A 24,293-nucleotide genomic window follows, 5' to 3' on the forward strand; every position below is an offset into this window, starting at 1 on the left:
CAGACTGATATATACACACCAACGTCTCTACATAACCAGTCAACTAACCAGACGACAGGGTCCTCTCAGCCAGACTGATATATACACACCAACGTATCTACATAACCAGTCAACTAACCAGACGACAGGGTCCTCTCAGCCAGACTGATATATACACACCAACGTCTCTACATAACCAGTCAACTAACCAGACGACAGGGTCCTCTCAGCCAGACTGATATATACACACCAACGTATCTACATAACCAGTCAACTAACCAGACGACAGGGTCCTCTCAGCCAGACTGATATATACACACCAACGTATCTACATAACCAGTCAACTAACCAGACGACAGGGTCCTCTCAGCCAGACTGATATATACACACCAACGTATCTACATAACCAGTCAACTAACCAGACGACAGGGTCCTCTCAGCCAGACTGATATATACACACCAACGTATCTACATAACCAGTCAACTAACCAGACGACAGGGTCCTCTCAGCCAGACTGATATATACACACCAACGTCTCTACATAACCAGTCAACTAACCAGACGACAGGGTCCTCTCAGCCAGACTGATATATACACACCAACGTCTCTACATAACCAGTCAACTAACCAGACGACAGGGTCCTCTCAGCAAGACTGATATATACACACCAACGTATCTACATAACCAGTCAACTAACCAGACGACAGGGTCCTCTCAGCCAGACTGCTGTGTGACGGAGGAGGTCCATCGTCTTCAGAGAAGCTGCTGTCCTGACTGGGTTCGAAGTCTTCATCAGCCTCCATACTCTTCATCAGCCTACTGACCGCTCCACGAGCCTGTTGAAAACGCACACACACGCACACACACACACACACACACAGTTGTCATATCTGAGAGGCAGTTGTATGTAACACACGCAAAGGATCATTTTATGAGGATGAACGTAGCAGTGCACAGACCTCTCGGGGTTTAGCCTTGGCTTTTGATTGGCTCTTGCGTGCAGGGCTGAGGGGAGGGGCTACCGGGCTCTCTGTGATTGGACTAGACAGAGAGGGCGGGGTCAGGGGAGAGTCCTTCAGCCTCTTCTTCTGTTTAACACACACAGAGAAACAAGCAAGTTAGAACACACACACCATCACACACCATCACACACCATCACACACCATCACACACACCATCACACACCATCACACACACCATCACACACCATCACACACCACACCATCACACACCACACCATCACACACCATCACCACACCATCACACACCATCACACACACCATCACACACCATCACACACCATCACACACCACACCATCACCACCACACCATCACACACACCACACCATCACACCACACCACATCACACACCATCACACACCATCACACCACATACACACACACCATCACACCACACACACACACACCATCACACCACATCACACACCATCACACACACCATCACACACCATCACACACCACACCATCACCACACCATCACACACCACACCATCACACACCATCACACACCATCACACCACACCACACATACCATCACACCACACCACACACACCATCACACACACCATCACACACCATCACACCACATACACACACACCATCACACCACATACACACACACACCACACCACACATACCATCACACCACATACACACACACCATCACACACCACACCACACACACCATCACACACGCACACATACCATCACACCACATACACACACACCATCACACACCACACCACACACACCATCACACACGCACACATACCATCACACCACATACACACACACCATCACACACCACACCACACACACCATCACACACCACACCACACACACCATCACACACCACACCACACACACCATCACACACCACACCATCACACACCACACCATCACACACCCACACACCACACCACACCAAACACGCACACATACCATCATAAACACACTAGAAAGATGGACAGACCCGAGAGGACAGACCCAAGAGGACAGGCCGAGAGGACAGACCCGAAAGAGACCCGAGAGGACAGGCCGAGAGGACAGACCAGAGAGGACAGACCCGAAAGAGACCCGAGAGGACAGGCAGAGAGGACAGACGGAGAGTACAGGCCAGAGAGTACAGGCCAGAGAGTACAGGCCAGAGAGGACAGCCCAGAGAGGACAGCCCAGAGAGGACAGCCCAGAGAGGACAGCCCAGAGAGGACAGCCCAGAGAGGACAGACCAGAGAGGACAGACCAGAGAGGACAGACCAGAGAGGACAGACCAGAGAGGACAGACCAGAGAGGACAGACCAGAGAGGACAGACCGACTCACCTTCCAGTCTTTCCCGTCCCTGGGTGTGGTTTTAGGTCTGGGGGCGGGTTTAGTGCTGATTGGAGGGTCTTTACTGGAGGGAGAGATCTGATTGGTGGAGGCATCATGAAGGAAAATCCTCTCGCTGCGTCTGCGTGTCCATCCCTCCTCCTCGCTAGCCCCTCCCCTAGTCCCCCCGGCGGGGTCAAAGGTGAATCTCCGGGCGACCTAGGAGATGGGCGAGGTTTGCGTTTGACCGGCGAGGTCTCGTTGCTTGTGTGGTCGCCGTGGCGCGTTGCCGGGGGTAACAGGGGGAGTTCGGGAGCGGAGCGTTTCCCGTGGAGCAGAGAGGGGAACTTCCTCAGACACAGGTCAGAACCAGAACCGAAACCTAGAGGACACACACACACACAGGTCAGAACCAGAACCAGAACCGAAACCTAGGGGAGCACACACACACACACACAGGTCAGAACCAGACCCGAAACCTAGAGAGGACACACACACACACAGGTCAGAACCAGACCCGAAACCTAGAGACACACACACACAGGTCAGAACCAGAACCGAAACCTAGAGAGGACACACACACACACACAGGTCAGAACCAGACCCGAAACCTAGAGAGGACACACACACACAGGTCAGAACCAGAACCCGAAACCTAGAGGGGACACACACACACACAGGTCAGAACCAGACCAGAAACCTAGAGAGGACACACACACACAGGTCAGAACCAGAACCCGAAACCTAGAGAGGACACACACACACAGGTCAGAACCAGAACCGAAACCTAGAGAGGACACACACACACAGGTCAGAACCAGAACCGAAACCTAGAGAGGACACACACACACACAGGTCAGAACCAGAACCGAAACCTAGAGGGGACACACACACACACACAGGTCAGAACCAGAACCTAGAGAGGACACACATACACACAGGTCAGAACCAGAACCGAAACCTAGAGGACACACACACACAGGTCAGAACCAGAACCAGAACCTAGAGAACACACACACACACAGGTCAGAACCAGAACCGAAACCTAGAGACACACACACACAGGTCAGAACCAGAACCGAAACCTAGAGGACACACACACAGGTCAGAACCAGAACCAGAACCTAGAGGACACACACACACACAGGTCAGAACCAGAACCGAAACCTAGAACACACACACACAGGTCAGAACCAGAACCAGAACCTAGAGGACACCACACAGGACACACACACACACAGGTCAGAACCAGAACCGAAACCTAGAGGACACACACACACACAGGTCAGAACCAGAACCGAGACCTAGAGAGGACACACACACACACAGGTCAGAACACACACACACACACAGGTCAGAACCAGAACCGAAACCTAGAGAGACACACACACACACACAGGTCAGAACCAGAACCGAAACCTAGAGGACACACACACACAGGTCAGAACCAGAACCAGAAACCTAGAGGACACACACACACAGGTCAGAACCAGAACCTAGAGGACACACACACAGGTCAGAACCAGAACCTAAAGGACACACACACACAGGTCAGAACCAGAACCTAGAGGACACACACACACACACAGGTCAGAACCAGAACCTAGAGGACACACACACACAGGTCAGAACCAGAACCTAGAGGACACACACACAGGTCAGAACCAGAACCTAGAGGACACACACACAGGTCAGAACCAGAACCTAGAGGACACACACACACACAGGTCAGAACCAGAACCTAGAGGACACACACACAGGTGGTAGAAACGTAGTAAACGGCACCTCTGACAAGGTGCCAATGGAATTCACACGTCCAAATCTCTTTCGCTTACCCAGAATGCTTTGCCTGCTACGGTGTTTGTTGTCGTGGAGACGGGGCAGGGGGACGGGGTTGACCGGGAGGGCGCTGGCTGCGAACCTGGCCAGCAGGCCCAACCCACTCTCCTCCAGCTCACTCCCCTCGGAGCACGACGACTCTTCCTCATCATCGTCCTCCTCAGTGGAGGACTCTGTGACAGAGAGAGAGATTATTGACTCTCAGGATCACAGAGTGGAACTCCAACATCAGGTGTGTCTGTCTGTAGTATGTCTGTAGTATTACTGCAGTATTACTGCAGTATTACTGTAGTATCACTGTAGCATTACTGCAGCATTACTGCAGTATCACTGTAGCATCACTGTAGCATTACTGTAGCATTACTGTAGCATTACTGTAGTATCACTGTAGTATTACTGTAGCATTACTGTAGTATTACTGTAGTATCACTGTAGCATTACTGCAGCATTACTGTAGTATCACTGTAGCGTTACTGTAGCATTACTGCAGTATTACTGTAGTATTACTGTAGCATTACTGTAGTATTACTGTAGCATTACTTTAGTATCACTGTAGCATTACTGCAGTATTACTGTAGTATTACTGTAGCATTACTGTAGATTCACTGTAGCATTACTGTAGTATCACTGTAGTATTACTGTAGTATTACTGTAGCATTACTGTAGCATTACTGTAGTATCACTGTAGCATTACTGTAGTATTAGGGGGGGTGAGGGAGAGAGGGGGTGGGGGAGAGGGGGGGGGGGGAGAGAGGGGGTGAGGGAGAGAGAGAGGGGGGGGGTGAGGGAAAGAAGGGGGTGAGGGGAGAGAGGGGGTGAGGGAGAGAGGGGGTGAGGGAGGGGAGAGAGGGGTTGAGGGAGAGAGGGGGGTTGAGGGAGAGAGGGGGTGAGGGGAGAGGGGGGTTGGGGGAGGGGAGAGAGGAGAGAGGGGGTGAGGGAGAGAGGGGGTGAGGGAGAGGGAGAGAGGGGGTGAGGGGAGAGAGAGGGGTGAGGGGAGAGGGGGTGAGGGGAGAGGGGGTGAGGGAGAGAGGGGGTGAGGGAGACAGGAGAGAGGGGGTGAGGGAGAGGGAGAGGGGCTGAGGGGAGACAGGGAGAGAGGGGGAGAGGGAGACAGGGAGAGAGGGGGGAGAGGGAGACAGGGGAGAGAGGGGTGAGGGAGACAGGGGAGAGGGGGTGAGGGAGAGAGGGGGTGAGGGGGGAGGGAGAGAGGGGGGTGAGGGAGAAAGGGAGAGAGGGGGTGAGGGAGAGAGGGGAAATGTACCCAATTCCTCTGTAGTTAGTATCACTGCTAGCAGACAGACAGACAGACAGGCAGACAGAACAGACAGACAGACAGAGCTGTAGCATTAGCAGACAGACAGCATTACAGACCAGACAGAGTATTAGGGGTGAGGGGAGAGAGGGGGTGGGGAGAAGGGGGTGCGGGAGAGGAGGGGGGAGTGAGGGAGAAGAGAGAGAGTACAGAGCTGTCACTGTAGCATTACTGACAGGACAGACCAGACAGACAGAACAGAGCATTACTGTATCACTGTAGTATTACTGTAGTATTAGCAGACTGTAGTATCAGATTACAGGACAGACCAGACAGACAGAACAGAGCTGTCTAGCAGACAGACAGGACAGACCAGACAGACAGAACAGAGCTGTCTAGAGACAGAGGGGGTGAGGACAGACCAGACAGACAGAACAGAGAGAGGGGACAGAGCAGACAGGGGGTGGGGAACAGACAGAAGAGGGGGTGAGACAGACAGAGGGACAGAGCTGTGAGGCAGACAGGGAGACAGGGGGACAGACCAGACAGACAGAACAGAGCTGGGAGCAGGGAGACAGAGGGGGACAGAACATACAGACAGAACAGGAGAGAGGGGTGAGACAGAAGGGAGAGACAGAGGGAACAGAGAGGGGGACAGAATTCCTCAGACAGACAGAACAGACAGAACAGACAGAACAGACAGAACAGACAGACAGACAGAACAGACAGACAGAACAGAGCTGTCTAGCAGACAGACAGAACAGACAGACAGACAGACAGAACAGACAGACAGAACAGACAGACAGAACAGACAGACAGAACAGAGCTGTCTAGCAGACAGACAGAACAGACAGACAGAACAGACAGACAGAACAGAGCTGTCTAGCAGACAGACAGAACAGAGGCAGGAACAGACAGAACAGACAGACAGAGCTGTCTAGCAGACAGACAGACAGACAGACAGAGCTGTCTAGCAGCAGACAGACAGACAGCAGACAGAGCTGTCTAGCAGACAGACAGGCAGAACAGAGCCAATCAGAGGGGTGCTGGCAGGTCTGTCTTGTTCCAATTCGTTGCTCCCTTCCTTCCCTCCACAGGTCTGAAACGGCTGGATAGGAGACCACAACTATTCCCTACACACTACCCCTATTCCCTATATACTACCCCTATACACTACCCCTATTCCCTACACACTACCCCTATACATACTACCCCTATTCCCTATATACTACCCCTATTACCCCTATTCCCTACACACTACCCCTATTCCTATATACTACCCCTATACACTATTCCCTATACACTACCCCTATTCCCTATACACTACCCCTATTCCCTATACACTACCCCTATTACACTACCCCTATTCCCTATACACTACCCCTATTCCCTACACTACCCCTATTCCCTACACACTACCCCTATTCCCTATACCCTACCCCTATTACCCCTATTCCCTATACACTACCCTATACACTACTATTCCCCCTACCCCTACACTACCCCTATTCCCTATATACTACCCCTATTCCCTATACTACCCCTATACACTACCCCTATTCCTATATACTACCCCTATTCCCTATATACTACCCCTATTCCCTATACTACCCCTATTCCCACTACCCCTATTCCCTATACACTACCCCTATTCCCTACTATACACTACCCCTATTCCCTACTACCCCTATTCCCTACCCCTATTCCCTATACACTACCCCTATTCCCTACCCCTATACACTACCCCCTATTCCCTACATACTACCCCTATTCCCTATATACACTACCCCTATTCCCTATACACTACCCCTATTCCCTACACTACCCCTATTCCCTATACACTACCCCTATTCTATACACTACCCCTATTCCCTATACTACCCCTATACTACCCCTATTCCCTATATACTACCCCTATTCCCTATACTACCCCTATTCCCTATATACTACCCCTATTCCCTATATACTACCCCTATTCCTATATACTACCCTATTCCCTATATACTACCCCTATACACTATTCCCCCTATTCCCTACACACTACCCCTATTCCCTATACACTACCCCCCCTATTCCCTATACACTACCCTATTCCCCTATTCCCTATATACTACCCCTATTCCCTATACACCCCTATTCCCTACTACCACTACCCCTATTCCCTATATACTACCCCTATACTACCCCTATTCCCTATCACTACCCCTATTCCCTATACACTACCCCTATTCCCACTACCCCTATTCCCTATACACTACCCCTATTCCCTATATACTACCCCCCCTATACACTACCCCTATTCCCTATACACTACCCCTATTCCCTATACACTACCCCTATTCCCTACACACTACCCCTATTCCCTATACACTACCCCTATTCCCTACACACTACCCCTATTCCCTACACACTACCCCTATTCCCTATACACTACCCCTATTCCCTATATACTACCCCTATTCCCCTATACACTACCCCTATTCCCTATATACTACCCCTATTACCCCTATACACTACCCCTATTTATACACTACCCCTATTCCCTATACACTACCCCTATTCCCTATACACTACCCCCCCTATTACCCCTATACACTACCCCTATTCCCTACACACTACCCCTATTCCCTATATACTACCCCTATTCCCTACACTACCCCTATTCCCTATATACTACTATTCCCCTATTCCCTATACACTACCCCTACACTACCCCTATTCCCTATACTACCCTATTCCCTACACTACCCCTATTCCCTATACACTACCCCTATTCCTATACACTATACACCCCTATTCCCTATACACTACCCCTATTCCCTATACACTACCCCTATACACTCCCTACACACTACCCCTATTCCCTATACACTACCCCTATTCCCTACACACTACCCCTATTCCCTATACACTACCCCTATTCCCTACACACTACCCCCTATTCCCTATAGTAGTACACCACCCCTATGGGACCTGGTCTATAGTAGTACACTACCCCTATGGGCCCCTAGTACACTACCCCTATGGGACCCTACAGTAGTACACTACCCCTATTCCTGGTCTATAGTAGTACACTACCCCTATTCCTGGTCTATAGTAGTACACTACCCCTATGGGACCTATCTACAGTAGTACACTACCCCTATGGGACCTGGTCTACAGTAGTACACTACCCCTATGGGTCCTGGTCTATACTAGTACACTACCCCTATGGGACCTGGTCTACCTACACTACCCTGGACCCTGGTCTATTCCCTACACTACCCCTATGGGACCTGGTCTACAGTAGTACACTACCCTATGGACCCTGGTCTATAGTAGTACACTACCCCTATGGGCCCTGGTATATAGTAGTACACTACCCCTATGGGCCCTGGTATATAGTAGTACACTAGATGGGGAATAGGGGCCCTGGTCTATAGTAGTACACTACCCCTATGGGACCTGGTCTACAGTAGTACACTACCCCTATGGGACCTGGTCTACTATTCCTACACACTACACTACCCCTATGGGACCTGGTCTACAGTAGTACACCACCCCTATGGGCCCTGGTCTATAGTAGTACACTACCCCTATGGGCCCTGGTCTACAGTAGTACACTACCCCTATGGGTCCTGGTCTATAGTAGTACACTACCCCTATGGGTCCTGGTCTACAGTAGTACACTACCCCTATGGGTCCTGGTCTATAGTAGTACACTACCCCTATGGGACCTGGTCTACAGTAGTACACTACCCTATGGACCCTGGTCTATAGTAGTACACTACCCCTATGGGCCCTGGTATATAGTAGTACACTAGATGGGGAATAGGGGCCCTGGTCTATAGTAGTACACTACCCCTATGGGACCTGGTCTACAGTAGTACACTACCCCTATGGGACCTGGTCTACAGTAGTACACTACCCCTATGGGACCTGGTCTACAGTAGTACACTACCCCTATGGGACCCTGGTCTATAGTAGTACACTACCCCTATGGGCCCTGGTCTATAGTAGTACACTACCCCTATGGGCCCTGGTCTATAGTAGTACACTACCCCTATGGGCCCTGGTATATAGTAGTACACTAGATGGGGAATAGGGGCCCTGGTCTATAGTAGTACACTACCCCTATGGGACCTGGTCTACAGTAGTACACTACCCCTATGGGACCTGGTCTACAGTAGTACACCACCCCTATGGGTCCTGGTCTATAGTAGTACACTACCCCTATGGGACCTGGTCTACAGTAGTACACTACCCCTATGGGTCCTGGTCTATAGTAGTACACTACCCCTATGGGACCTGGTCTACAGTAGTACACCACCCCTATGGGTCCTGGTCTATAGTAGTACACTACCCCTATGGGACCTGGTCTACAGTAGTACACTACCCCTATGGGTCCTGGTCTATAGTAGTACACTACCCCTATGGGTCCTGGTCTACAGTAGTACACTACCCCTATGGGTCCTGGTCTATAGTAGTACACTACCCCTATGGGCCCTGGTCTACAGTAGTACACTACCCCTATGGGTCCTGGTCTATAGTAGTACACTAGATGGGGAATAGGGGGCCATCTGAACCTTACTGGATTGAGACTCAGCCCAGTGGTTAGGAGTTAGAACCATGGCTGTAGACAGGATGAGCTGTGATTGGTTAGAGGGAAGTAAGGGTTAGGAGCAGACAGTCAGACAGGATGAGCTGTGATTGGTTAGAGGGAAGTTAGGGTTAAGAGCAGACAGACAGACAGGATGAGCTGTGATTGGTTTCCAGAGAAGTCAGGGTTAGGAGCAGACAGACAGACATGATGAGCTGTGATTGGTTTCCAGAGAAGTCAGGGTTAGGAGCAGACAGACAAGACAGACAGGAAGAGAAGACAGACACACAGGTAGAGAAGACAGACAGACAGGTAGATAGACAGGAAGAGAAGACAGACAGACAGGAAGAGAAGACAGACAGACAGGTAGATAGACAGGAAGAGAAACAGACAGGTAGACAGACAGGAAGAGAAACAGACAGGTAGATAGACAGGAAGAGAAACAGACAGACAGACAGGAAGAGAAACAGACAGGTAGATAGACAGGAAGAGAAACAGACAGGTAGACAGACAGACACGTAGACAGACAGGAAGAGAAACAGACAGGTAGATAGACAGGAAGAGAAACAGACAGACAGACAGGAAGAGAAACAGACAGGTAGGTAGACAGACAGACACGTAGATAGACAGGAAGAGAAAGACAGACAGACAGGAAGAGAAACAGACAGACAGACAGGAAGAGAAACAGACAGGTAGATAGACAGGTAGAGAGACAGGTAGACAGACAGACACGTAGATAGACAGGAAGAGAAACAGACAGGTAGATAGACAGGAAGAGAAACAGACAGGTAGATAGACAGGTAGACAGACAGACAGACAGGAAGAGAAACAGACAGGTAGATAGACAGGAAGAGAAACAGACAGGTAGATAGACAGGTAGACAGACAGACACGTAGACAGACAGGAAGAGAAACAGACAGGTAGACAGACAGGAAGAGAAACAGACAGGTAGACAGACAGACAGACAGACATGTAGATAGACAGGAAGAGAAACAGACAGACATGTAGATAGACAGGAAGAGAAACAGACAGGTAGATAGACAGGTAGAGAGACAGGTAGACAGACAGACACGTAGATAGACAGGAAGAGAAACAGACATGTAGATAGACAGGAAGAGAAACAGACAGGTAGACAGACAGGAAGAGAAACAGACAGGTAGACAGACAGGAAGAGAAACAGACATGTAGACAGACAGGAAGAGAAACAGACATGTAGATAGACAGGAAGAGAAACAGACAGGTAGACAGACAGGAAGAGAAACAGACAGGTAGACAGACAGGAAGAGAAACAGACATGTAGATAGACAGGAAGAGAAACAGACAGGTAGACAGACAGGAAGAGAAACAGACAGGTAGACAGACAGGAAGAGAAACAGACAGGTAGACAGACAGGAAGAGAAACAGACAGGTAGATAGACAGGAAGAGAAACAGACAGGTAGATAGACAGGTAGAGAGACAGGTAGACAGACAGACACGTAGATAGACAGGAAGAGAAACAGACATGTAGATAGACAGGAAGAGAAACAGACAGGTAGACAGACAGACATGTAGATAGACAGGAAGAGAAACAGACACGTAGATAGACAGGAAGAGAAACAGACACGTAGACAGACAGGAAGAGAAACAGACAGGTAGACAGACAGGAAGAGAAACAGACAGGTAGACAGACAGACAGACAGACAGACATGTAGATAGACAGGAAGAGAAACAGACAGACATGTAGATAGACAGGAAGAGAAACAGACAGGTAGACAGACAGGAAGAGAGACAGGTAGACAGACAGACATGTAGATAGACAGGAAGAGAAACAGACAGGTAGATAGACAGGTAGAGAGACAGGTAGACAGACAGACACGTGATAGACAGGAAGAGAAACAGACAGGTAGATAGACAGGTAGAGAATTCAGGTAGACAGACAGGAGAGAAAGACAGACAGACAGGAAGAGAAACAGACAGGTAGACAGACAGGAAGAGAAAGACAGACAGACAGGTAGACAGACAGACACGTAGACAGACAGGAAGAGACTCCTCCCTACCAGATAACAGACAGGTAGACAGACAGGAAGAGAAACAGACAGACAGACCAGTAAAAGTCATCATCCTCCAGAGGTCTGACTCCTCCCTACCAGAGTCTCATGTCTCCGGGCCTAATAACGAGGAGTTGTTGTTACGAAGGTGGGAAGGCAGGCGACAAGTTGAGGAAAAAAACTCCCTACCAATCATTACTGGGATTGTAGTTAATTACCACTTTTCTGAACTGAACTAGGTTTGAATATTTGCTTAAAATGAGAACTACAACTCCCTTCAACCCAGCATCCCATACCAGTTTCCTAATTTTTGTCATCAATGATTTGATTTCACAAAAACCCGATCTAAATGGAATTCAAGTAATTGAACAGACCTCGGACAAAATTTGGTTAATCCTCAGCACAGAACGCATCCTTCCTTCCTCACTCACTCTGACTCCTCCCTACCAGAGTCATCACTGACCTGACTCCTCCCTACCAGAGTCATCACTGACCTGACTCCTCCCTACCAGAGTCATCACTGACCTGACTCCTCCCTACCAGAGTCATCACTGACCTGACTCCTCCCTACCAGACTCATTCACTGACCTGACTCCTCTCCCTACCAGAGTCATCACTGATCTGACTCCTCCCTACCAGACTCATTACTGACCTGACTCCTCCCTACCAGAGAGTCATCACTGATCTGACTCCTCCCTACCAGAGAATCATCACTGATCTGACTCCTCCCCACCAGAGAATCATCACTGATCTGACTCCTCCCCACCAGAGAATCATCACTGATCTGACTCCTCCCCACCAGAGAGTCATCACTGATCTGACTCCTCCCCACCAGAGAGTCATCACTGATCTGACTCCTCCCCACCAGAGAGTCATCACTGATCTGACTCCTCCCCACCAGAGAGTCATCACTGATCTGACTCCTCCCCACCAGAGAGTCATCACTGATCTGACTCCTCCCTACCAGAGTCATCACTGATCTGACTCCACCCCCCACCAGAGTCATCACTGATCTGACTCCTCCCCACCAGAGAATCATCACTGATCTGACTCCTCCCCACCAGAGAGTCATCACTGATCTGACTCCTCCCCACCAGAGAGTCATCACTGATCTGACTCCTCCCTACCAGAGAGTCATCACTGATCTGACTCCTCCCTACCAGAGTCATCATTGATCTGACTCCTCCCTACCAGAGTCATCATTGATCTGACTCCTCCCTACCAGAGAGGACTCACATCTTCTTTACAAAAAGCAGATTTTGTGGCATGTGAGGGTCAATCCAAGTCTAACCAGATTGGTCAGATCATTCCTTACTAGGAAGGAAGGATGCATGTCTACAGCTCAGAAACACAAGCAAAAGGTTATATTTGTGAAGCAAACGTTCCTATTGACATCAATATTGTCCATGAGACTGAATATTCAACCCCAGATCCCACCAGGCGAATAGTAGTTTGAGCATCCATGTTTGCATTAGCATCATCACTGAGACACAGAGAGAGGAGGGACATCTTACTTACACAACAGGTGACAGGCATGTGGCCTCAGGCAGGGCAACGCATGGAGTAGCCTACATCGGCTAGCGTAGCATAGCCATGTAGCTTAGTCGTAGCGTCGGCAAGCTATAGCGTTGGTTAGCCATGTAGCTTAGTCGTAGCGTCGGCTAGCTATAGCATAGCTTAGCCATGTAGCTTAGTCGTAGCGTCGGCTAGCTATAGCGTAGCTTAGCCATGTAGCTTAGTCATAGCGTCGGCTAGCTATAGCGTAGCTTAGCCATGTAGCCTAGTCGTAGCATCGGCTAGCTATAGCGTGCGTAGCTTAGCCATGTAGCCTAGTCGTAGCATCGGCTAGCTATAGCGTAGCCATGTAGCATCGACTAGATGTAGCATACTGTAAAACTTCAATTTAAAAAAATGCAATATGCAGAAATCGGTACGTAATTTTTTGGTTCAGAGTTCACCTAATTTCAGTTTATGTGACAAAACAAGCCGTGTAGAGAATCATTGTCTAAACCGCTGTGAAATAGCTTTGAAATAAAATATTGTATTTTCAGGTGGTGTATAAAACCAAGAAACATAGAAATAGCACACATAGAAAATATCTACCCTGTTCCACTAGCCTAGTGGTTAGAGCGTTGGACTAGTAACCGGAAGGTTGCAAGTTCAAACCCCCGAGCTGACAAGGTACAAATCTGTCGTTCTGCCTCTGAACAGGCAGTTAACCCACTGTTCCCCGGGAGGCCTAGTGGCTGACATGGTACAAATCTGTCGTTCTGCCACTGAACAAGGCAGTTAACCCACTGTTCCCCAGTAGGCCGTCATTGTAAATAATAATTTGTTTTTAATGACTTTCCTAGTTAAAGTGAAAATAAATAAGTGACAGATCTATGGGGCGGCAGGGTAGCCTAGTGGTTAGAGCGTTGGACTAGTAACCGGAAGGTTGCAAGTTCAAACCCCCGAGCTGACAAGGTACAAATCTGTTGTTCTGCCCCCGAACAAGGCAGTTAACCCACTGTTCCTAGGGCGTCATTGAAAATAAGAATTTGTTCTTAACTGACTTTCCTAGTTAAATAAAGGTTAAAGAATAACTCACATTGATGTGAATTTGGTCGGTTCGGCCAAAAAGTTCAATATTGCAGATTTAATTTTGCTGAACACAACAGGTGATGAACACAGATTTAGCTGTTTAATTCCAGCAGTCACTTCCAGTATGTTCTGAATACATTTCTTCACTTCCTGTATTCATTTGAATCCGTTTCTTCATTTCCTGTATTCATTTGAATCCATTTCCTGTATTCATTTGAATACGTTTCTTCATTTCCTGTATTCATTTGAATACGTTTCTTCATTTCCTGTATTCATTTGAATACGTTTCTTCACTAATGTGCCATCATTTACACACTGCTTCACGTGCCTCTATTCTCGCTAAAAAGAAAATTAACTTTCCTTGACAGAATAATTATTCTCCCCTTTGACTGTGCACTTCCTGCAGTTCTTACATTCACCACTAGAGGGCGATCGGCCGACTTCTATAAGGGTCTGGTACTCCCAAAGTTGTTGACTGTTTTTGTGCTTCAAGTTGGCTAGCAGTTTCTTGATGATTGACATCATTTTTTTCGAATCACTATTGAATTATTAAATGTAACAAATTAAACAAACCTCGTAAACAATTCATTTAGACCCATTTATTTGCTGAAATGTGTGCCGTCGCCCGGCTATTAAAAGGAACAAGCGACTATTTGAGACTTTGTTTAATTTAAGTTTTAGTAGACTGGCTATAGCTAGCTGTAGCATCAACAAGCTGTAGCATAGACTAGCTATAGCATAGACTAGCTATAGCTAGCCGTAGCATCAACTACCTGTAGGATAGGCTAGCTATAGCTAGCCGAAGCATCAACTAGCTGTAGGATAGACTAGCTATTGCTAGCCCGTAGCATCAACTAGCTGTAGGATAGACTAGCTATAGCTAACCATACCTTAGCGAGGTAGCATGGCTAAATGTGGCGCTAGTCCTGGCAGGCTTGTGTGTGTGTCAGCAGCAGCAGCAGTAGCATAACAAACAGCACAGGCTGAGAGACATGTAAAGCATCATGGGTAGGAGAGGGGTCAGGAGTGAGCAGGTGAAAGATGAGCAGGTGCAGCGAACGACAGGAAGGGGCGGAGTTATCTGGAGGTTTAGTAGACCGGAAGAAGGAGCCCTATTCTGCAAATTTCCCAACGAGCCAATCAGATAGTTTGAACTGTGTGTGTGTGTGTGTGTGTGTGAGCTTTATGAATCTAAAAAAATCTCTCTGAAACCCACAGGTAGCCTTCCTTCACCCCTATCCTTGTCCTAAACCTCAACCCTTACCATAGCCCTCACAATCACAATCATATTTCACCGTCTTCATTGAAAACAGTTCTGTGTGTGTGAGTGTGTGTGTGTGTGTGTGTTTCATCCACTGTACTCTCTGCATGATGCAGAGGAGCCCACAACTAAAACCCCATTGAAGCACTACAGTGTAGGAACCTAGTGCCCTTGTGCTGTTGGGGGCTATAGGAGGGATACAGGTCCGACAGAGCAAGTAGTGTGTGCAGCCGACAGACAGGACAGGCGGACAGAGAGAGACAGACGAAGCGAGAGACAAGGACCACAGTGAGTTGGCTTTCTTTACCAAATTCAATTAAAAAACACCTTTAATAAAAAGCTTCAGTACCAAAAAACACAACTTATAATTTTTTTTTTTTTAGAAAAACACACATCCACACATGATCAATGTATAAAAAAAAAGTCCACAGCAGTCTGAGCAAGCCAGGCAAAACCATGACAACCGCATCCGTGACAACCGTAACCATGACAACCGTAACAAAATCAAGTCTAAAACCAGGAGGCAGCAGCGGCAGGGAGAGGAATGGGACTCTAAGAGCCTGGAAGTGAGGTCACATATGTAAGAGCCCTCTCTCTCTCTCTGTGTGGTCAGTACGCAGGAAGTGAGGTCACATATGTAAGAGCCCTCTCTCTCTCTGTGTGGTCAGTACGCAGGAAGTGATGTCACAGCTGTAAGAGCCCTCTCTCTCTCTCTCTGTGTGGTCAGTACGCAGGAAGTGATTTCACAGCTGTAAGAGCCCTCTCTCTCTCTGTGTGGTCAGTACCCAGGAAGTGATGTCACAGCTGTAAGAGCCCTCTCTCTCTCTGTGTGGTCAGTACGCAGGAAGTGAGGTCAGTGAGGTGAAACACTCAGAATGATGCAGATTTTACAGTTTTGAGATGACGTGATTCCCTACAGCAAAACATCTATCTCAACGTTTATTAATTGAGATGACAGGATTCCCTACAACATCTCTATCTCAACAGAGATGACGTGATTCCCTACAACATCTCTATCTCAACGATTGATTTATCTCTATCTCAACAGAGATGTGATTCCCTACAACATCTCTATCTCAACAGAGATGACGTGATTCCCTACAACATCTCTATCTCAACGTTTATTAATAGAGATGTGATTCCCTACAACATCTCTATCTCAACAGAGATGACGTGATTCCCTACAACATCTCTATCTCAACAGAGATGACGTGATTCCCTACAACATCTCTATCTCAACGTTTATTAATAGAGATGTGATTCCCTACAACATCTCTATCTCAACAGAGATGACGTGATTCCCTACAACATCTCTATCTCAACGTTTATTAATAGAGATGTGATTCCCTACAACATCTCTATCTCAACAGAGATGACGTGATTCCCTACAACATCTCTATCTCAACGTTTATTAATAGATGTGATTCCCTACAACATCTCTATCTCAACAGAGATGACGTGATTCCCTACAACATCTCTATCTCAACAGAGATGACGTGATTCCCTACAACATCTCTATCTCAACGTTTATTAATAGAGATGTGATTCCCTACAACATCTCTATCTCAACAGAGATGACGTGATTCCCTACAACATCTCTATCTCAACAGAGATGACGTGATTCCCTACATCTCTATCTCAACGTTTATTAATAGAGATGTGATTCCCTACAACATCTCTATCTCAACAGAGATGACGTGATTCCCTACATCTCTATCTCAACGTTTATTAATAGAGATGTGATTCCCTACAACATCTCTATCTCAACAGAGATGATGTGATTCCCTACAACATCTCTATCTCAACGTTTATTAATAGAGATGTGATTCCCTACAACATCTCTATCTCAACAGAGATGATGTGATTCCCTACAACATCTCTATCTCAACGTTTAGCAACATTGTGCTCTCATGAAAATATCACAGAGGGTGTGGTTAGTAACCAGGGGGTGTGGTCAGTAACCAGGGGGTGTGGTCAGTAACCTTGATCGAAGGAGTCGTCTGAGGAGCTAAGCCCCGCCTCCTGCAACAGGAGGGATAAGTGCTTCTGTTTCCTCTCCCGAGCCGCCTGATTGGACGAGGAGGGGGACGGTCTCTTCCTGGGCGGGGTTGTGTGGGGTCGCAACCCTGAGAAGGGGTGACAGCCCCGGGGGGGACATCCTCTTCAGAGTCAGAGTCTGGTGCAGAGAACACAGGGTCAGGACACAACACATTAACATGTTAGTCATTTAACAGACGTTCTTATCCAGAGAGACTCAGTTATATTAACATGTTAGTCATTTAACAGACGTTCTTATCCAGAGAGACTCAGTTATATTAACATGTTAGTATAATATTGGCACGGACTCTACTGTCCTACACGACCCGACCAACAGGATGTGGACACCTGCTGGTCCAACATCTCATTCCAAAATCATAGGCTTTAATATGGAGTTGGTCCTCCCCCTATAACAGCCTCCACTCTTCTGGGAAGGCTTTAATATGGAGTTGGTCCCCCTTTGCTGCTATAACAGCCTCCACTCTTCTGGGAAGGCGTTCCACTAGTTGTTGGAACATTGCTGCTATAACAGCCTCTACTCTTCTGGGAAGGCTTTAATATGGAGTTGGTTCCCCCTTTGCTGCTGTAACAGCCTCCACTCTTCTGGGAAGGCATTAATATGGAGTTGGTCCCCCCTTTGCTGCTGTAACAGCCTCCACTCTTCTGGGAAGGCTTTAATATGGAGTTGGTCCCCCTTTGCTGCTATAACAGCCTCCACTCTTCTGGGAAGGCTTTAATATGGAGTTGGTCCCCCTTTGCTGCTATAACAGCCTCCACTCTTCTGGGAAGGCTTTAATATGGAGTTGGTCCCCCTTTGCTGCTATAACAGCCTCCACTCTTCTGGGAAGGCTTTCCACTAGATGTTGGAACATTGCTACGGAACATTGCTACGGAATATTGGAACATTGCTACGGAACATTGGAACATTGCTACGGGGACGGGCGATTAGGCATGGCTCGAGTCATTTTTTCAATTCATCACAAAGGTGTTAAATGGGGTTGAGGTCAGGGCTCTGTGCAGGCCAGTCAAGTTCTTTCACACCGATCGACAAACTATTTCTGTATGGACCTCACTTTGTGAGCGGGGGAATTGTCATGCTGAAACATGGAAGGGCCTTCCCCAAACTGTTGCCACAAAGTTGGAAGCACAGAATCGTCTAGAATGTCATTGTATAACGTAGCCTTAAGATTTCCCTTCACTGGAACTAAGGGGCCCGAACCATGAAAAACAGCCCATTATTCCTCCTCCACCAAACTTTACAGTTGGCACTATGCATTGGGGCAGGTAGCGTTCTCCTGGCATCAGCCGAACCCAGATTCGTCCATCGCACTGTCAGATGGTGAAGCGTGATTCAGAGTCCAATGGCGGCGAGCTTTACATCACTCCAGCCCACGCTTGGTTTACACCACTCCAGTCAACGCTTGGTTGACACCACTCCAGCTTGGTTGACACCACTCCAGCCGACACCACTCCAGCCCACGCTTGGTTGACACCACTCCAGCTTGGTTGACACCACTCCAGCTTGGTTGACACCACTCCAGCTTGGTTGACACCACTCCAGCTTGGTTGGCACCACTCCAGCTTGGTTGGCACCACTCCAGCTTGGTTGGCACCACTCCAGCTTGGTTGACACCACTCCAGCTTGGTTGACACCACCACTCCAGCTTGGTTGACACCACTCCAGCTTTGTTGACACCACTCCAGCTTTGTTGACACCACCCCAGCCCACGCTTGGTTGACACCACCCCAGCCCACACTTGGTTGACACCACCCCAGCCCACACTTGGTTGACACCACCCCAGCCCACACTTGGTTGACACCACCCCAGCCCACACTTGGTTGACACCACCCCAGCCCACACTTGGTTGACACCACTCCAGCCCACGCTTGGTTGACACCACTCCAGCCCAGCTTGGTTGACACCACTCCAGCTTGGTTGACACCACTCCAGCTTGGTTGACACCACTCCAGCTTGGTTGACACCACTCCAGCTTGGTTGACACCACTCCAGCTTGGTTGACACCACTCCAGCCCACGCTTGGTTGACACCACTCCAGCCCACGCTTGGTTGACACCACTCCAGCCCACGCTTGGTTGACACCACTCCAGCCCACGCTTGGTTGACACCACTCCAGCCCACGCTTGGTTGACACCACTCCAGCCCACACTTGGTTGACACCACCCCAGCCCAACGCTTGGTTGACACCACTCCAGCTTGGTTGACACCACCCCAGCCCACGCTTGGTTGACACGACTCCAGCCCACGCTTGGTTGACACCACTCCAGCCAACGCTTGGTTGACACCACTCCAGCCAACGCTTGGTTGACACCACTCCAGCCAACGCTTGGCATTGCGCATGGTGATCTTAGGCTTGTGTGCTGCTCAGCCATGGAAACCCATTTCATGAAGCTTACAATAACACACACACACACACCCCACACCACAATAACACACACACACACACACACACCACAATAACACACACACACACCACAATAACACACACACACACACCACAATAACACACACACACACCCCACAATAACACACACACACACACACACCCCACAATAACACACACACACACCCCACAATAACACACATATCCTCAGTCTGTACAAGGTTAGGACACACCGACACACACACAGTACTAACACACCACAATAACACACATATCCTCAGTCTGGGTTAGGACACACCGACACACACACAGTACTAACACAGTTTAACTCACTGTAGTCGTAGCTGGAGCGTTGAGAGGAGTGAGGAAGAGGAGGAGAAACCGTCTTCCTCTGACCTCTAACCTTCTGTTTCCCTCCAGACGAGGGGATCACCCCTCCATCCCTCCCGCCGGGGTCAGAGGGCGTCCGGCGGCTGCTACTGAGTACGGACAGGGAGAGAGCTCTGTCCAGGTCACAGGCTAGCTGCTCATGGTCACATAGACCGACACGACGAGCCTTAAAGACCTGATGGAGAACACACACACCATTACAAAACACACACACACCATTACAAAACACACACACACCATTAAACACACACACACCATTAAACACACACACCATTACAAAAACACACACACACACCATTACAAAACACACACACACCATTACAACACACACACCATTAAACACACACACCATTAAACACACACACCATTAAACACACACACCATTAAACACACACACCATTAAACACACACACCATTAAACACACACACCATTAAACACACACACCATTAAACACACACACCATTACAAAAACACACACACACCACCATTACAAACACACACACACCATTACAACACACACACACACCATTAAACACACACACATTAACACACACACCATTACAACACACACACCATTACAACACACACACCATTACAACACACACACACACCATTACAAAAACACACACACCATTACAAAACACACACACACCATTAAACACACACACCATTACAAAAACACACACACCATTACACACACACCAACACACACACCATTAAACACACACACCATTAAACACACACACCATTACAACACACACACACACCATTACAAAACACACACACACCATTACAAAACACACACACACCATTAAAACACACACACCATTAAACACACACACCATTAAACACACACACCATTAAACACACACACCATTAAACACACACACCATTACAACACACACACCATTACAACACACACACACACCATTAAACACACACACCATTACAACACACACACACACCATTACAACACACACACACACCATTACAACACACACACAACACACCATTACAACACACACACACACCATTAAACACACACACCATTACAACACACACACACACCATTACAACACACACACACACCATTACACACACACACACACCATTACAACACACACACACACCATTAAACACACACACACCATTACAAAAACACACACCGAGACTTAAAGACCTGGTGGAGAGAACACACACACACACACCATTCCAAACACACACACACAAACCATTCCAAACACACACCGTTAGACACACACACAGTACCTCCAGAGAGTGACTAGTGGACGGCTCCTGATCCTGCCAACTCCTCTTCTCTCCTCTTCCTCCCTCCATCTCATCATCCTCCCCTCTGGAACAGTGGAACCTCTTCCTCCCTCCATCCCCCACCTCAGAGTACCGCACTGTCCTGCCAGGTCTGACACACACACACACACACGTTAGGAAAACACGGTTAACACTCATTTACAAGTTCAGTCCTCCTCATGAAGAACGCTCAGTGAATGAAACAGTATCAGCCTGTCCTCATTCAGTCTTAATGACAGCTATAAACACAGTATCAGCCTGTCCTCATTCAGTCTCAATGACAGCTATAAACACACAGAGAAACACAGTATCAGCCTGTCCTCATTCAGTCTCAATGACAGCTATAAACACAGTATCAGCCTGTCCTCATTCAGTCTCAATGACAGCTATAAACACAGTATCAGCCTGTCCTCATTCAGTCTCAATGAAATCTATAAACACAGTATCAGCCTGTCCTCATTCAGTCTCAATGACAGCTATAAACACAGTATCAGCCTGTCCTCATTCAGTCTCAATGACAGCTATAAACACAGTATCAGCCTGTCCTCATTCAGTCTCAATGACAGCTATAAACACAGTATCAGCCTGTCCTCATCCAGTCTCAATGACAGCTATAAACACACAGAGAAACACAGTATCAGCCTGTCCTCATTCAGTCTCAATGACAGCTATAAACACACAGAGAAACACAGTATCAGCCTGTCCTCATTCAGTCTCAATGACAGCTATAAACACACAGAGAAACACAGTATCAGCCTGTCCTCATTCAGTCTCAATGACAGCTATAAACACACAGAGAAACACAGTATCAGCCTGTCCTCATTCAGTCTCAATGACAGCTATAAACACACAGAGAAACACAGTATCAGCCTGTCCTCATTCAGTCTCAATGACAGCTATAAACACAGAGAAACACAGTATCAGCCTGTCCTCATTCAGTCTCAATGACAGCTATAAACACAGTATCAGCCTGTCCTCATTCAGTCTCAATGAAATCTATAAACACAGTATCAGCCTGTCCTCATTCAGTCTCAATGACAGCTATAAACACAGTATCAGCCTGTCCTCATTCAGTCTCAATGACAGCTATAAACACAGTATCAGCCTGTCCTCATCCAGTCTCAATGACAGCTATAAACACAGTATCAGCCTGTCCTCATTCAGTCTCAATGACAGCTATAAACACACAGAGAAACACAGTATCAGCCTGTCCTCATTCAGTCTCAATGAAATCTATAAACACAGTATCAGCCTGTCCTCATTCAGTCTCAATGACAGCTATAAACACAGTATCAGCCTGTCCTCATTCAGTCTCAATGACAGCTATAAACACAGTATCAGCCTGTCCTCATTCAGTCTCAATGACAGCTATAAACACAGTATCAGCCTGTCCTCATTCAGTCTCAATGACAGCTATAAACACAGTATCAGCCTGTCCTCATCCAGTCTCAATGACAGCTATAAACACAGTATCAGCCTGTCCTCATCCAGTCTCAATGACAGCTATAAACACACAGAGAAACACAGTATCAGCCTGTCCTCATTCAGTCTCAATGACAGCTATAAACACACAGAGAAACACAGTATCAGCCTGTCCTCATTCAGTCTCAATGACAGCTATAAACACACAGAGAAACACAGTATCAGCCTGTCCTCATTCAGTCTCAATGACAGCTATAAACACACAGAGCTATAAAAACACAGTATCAGCCTGTCCTCATTCAGTCTCAATGACAGCTATAAACACAGTATCAGCCTGTCCTCATTCAGTCTCAATGACAGCTATAAACACAGTATCAGCCTGTCCTCATTCAGTCTCAATGAAATCTATAAACACAGTATCAGCCTGTCCTCATTCAGTCTCAATGACAGCTATAAACACAGTATCAGCCTGTCCTCATTCAGTCTCAATGACAGCTATAAACACAGTATCAGCCTGTCCTCATCCAGTCTCAATGACAGCTATAAACACACAGAGAAACACAGTATCAGCCTGTCCTCATTCAGTCTCAATGACAGCTATAAACACAGTATCAGCCTGTCCTCATTCAGTCTCAATGACAGCTATAAACACAGTATCAGCCTGTCCTCATTTAGTCTCAATGACAGCTATAAACACAGTATCAGCCTGTCCTCATTCAGTCTCAATGACAGCTATAAACACAGTATCAGCCTGTCCTCATTCAGTCTCAATGACAGCTATAAACACAGTATCAGCCTGTCCTCATTCAGTCTCAATGACAGCTATAAACACAGTATCAGCCTGTCCTCATTCAGTCTCAATGACAGCTATAAACACAGTA

General features: G+C 47.7%; 1 protein-coding gene across 1 annotated transcript in view; it reads right to left on the reverse strand.

Moving 5' to 3' along the window:
* Positions 1-24,293, reverse strand: part of LOC112240027 (trinucleotide repeat-containing gene 18 protein-like) — an 89,673-nt gene that overhangs the window by 22,243 nt on the left and 43,137 nt on the right. The window contains 9 exon segments of the mRNA XM_042315228.1: positions 679-817; positions 941-1,069; positions 2,323-2,510; positions 2,513-2,692; positions 4,146-4,322; positions 17,835-17,859; positions 17,862-18,028; positions 20,625-20,856; positions 21,952-22,102. Of these exon segments, the coding sequence (XP_042171162.1) occupies positions 679-817; positions 941-1,069; positions 2,323-2,510; positions 2,513-2,692; positions 4,146-4,322; positions 17,835-17,859; positions 17,862-18,028; positions 20,625-20,856; positions 21,952-22,102 (1,388 nt within the window).

This window comes from Oncorhynchus tshawytscha, unplaced genomic scaffold (genome assembly GCF_018296145.1).
Source record: "Oncorhynchus tshawytscha isolate Ot180627B unplaced genomic scaffold, Otsh_v2.0 Un_contig_1921_pilon_pilon, whole genome shotgun sequence".
Classification (NCBI taxonomy): domain Eukaryota; kingdom Metazoa; phylum Chordata; class Actinopteri; order Salmoniformes; family Salmonidae; genus Oncorhynchus; species Oncorhynchus tshawytscha.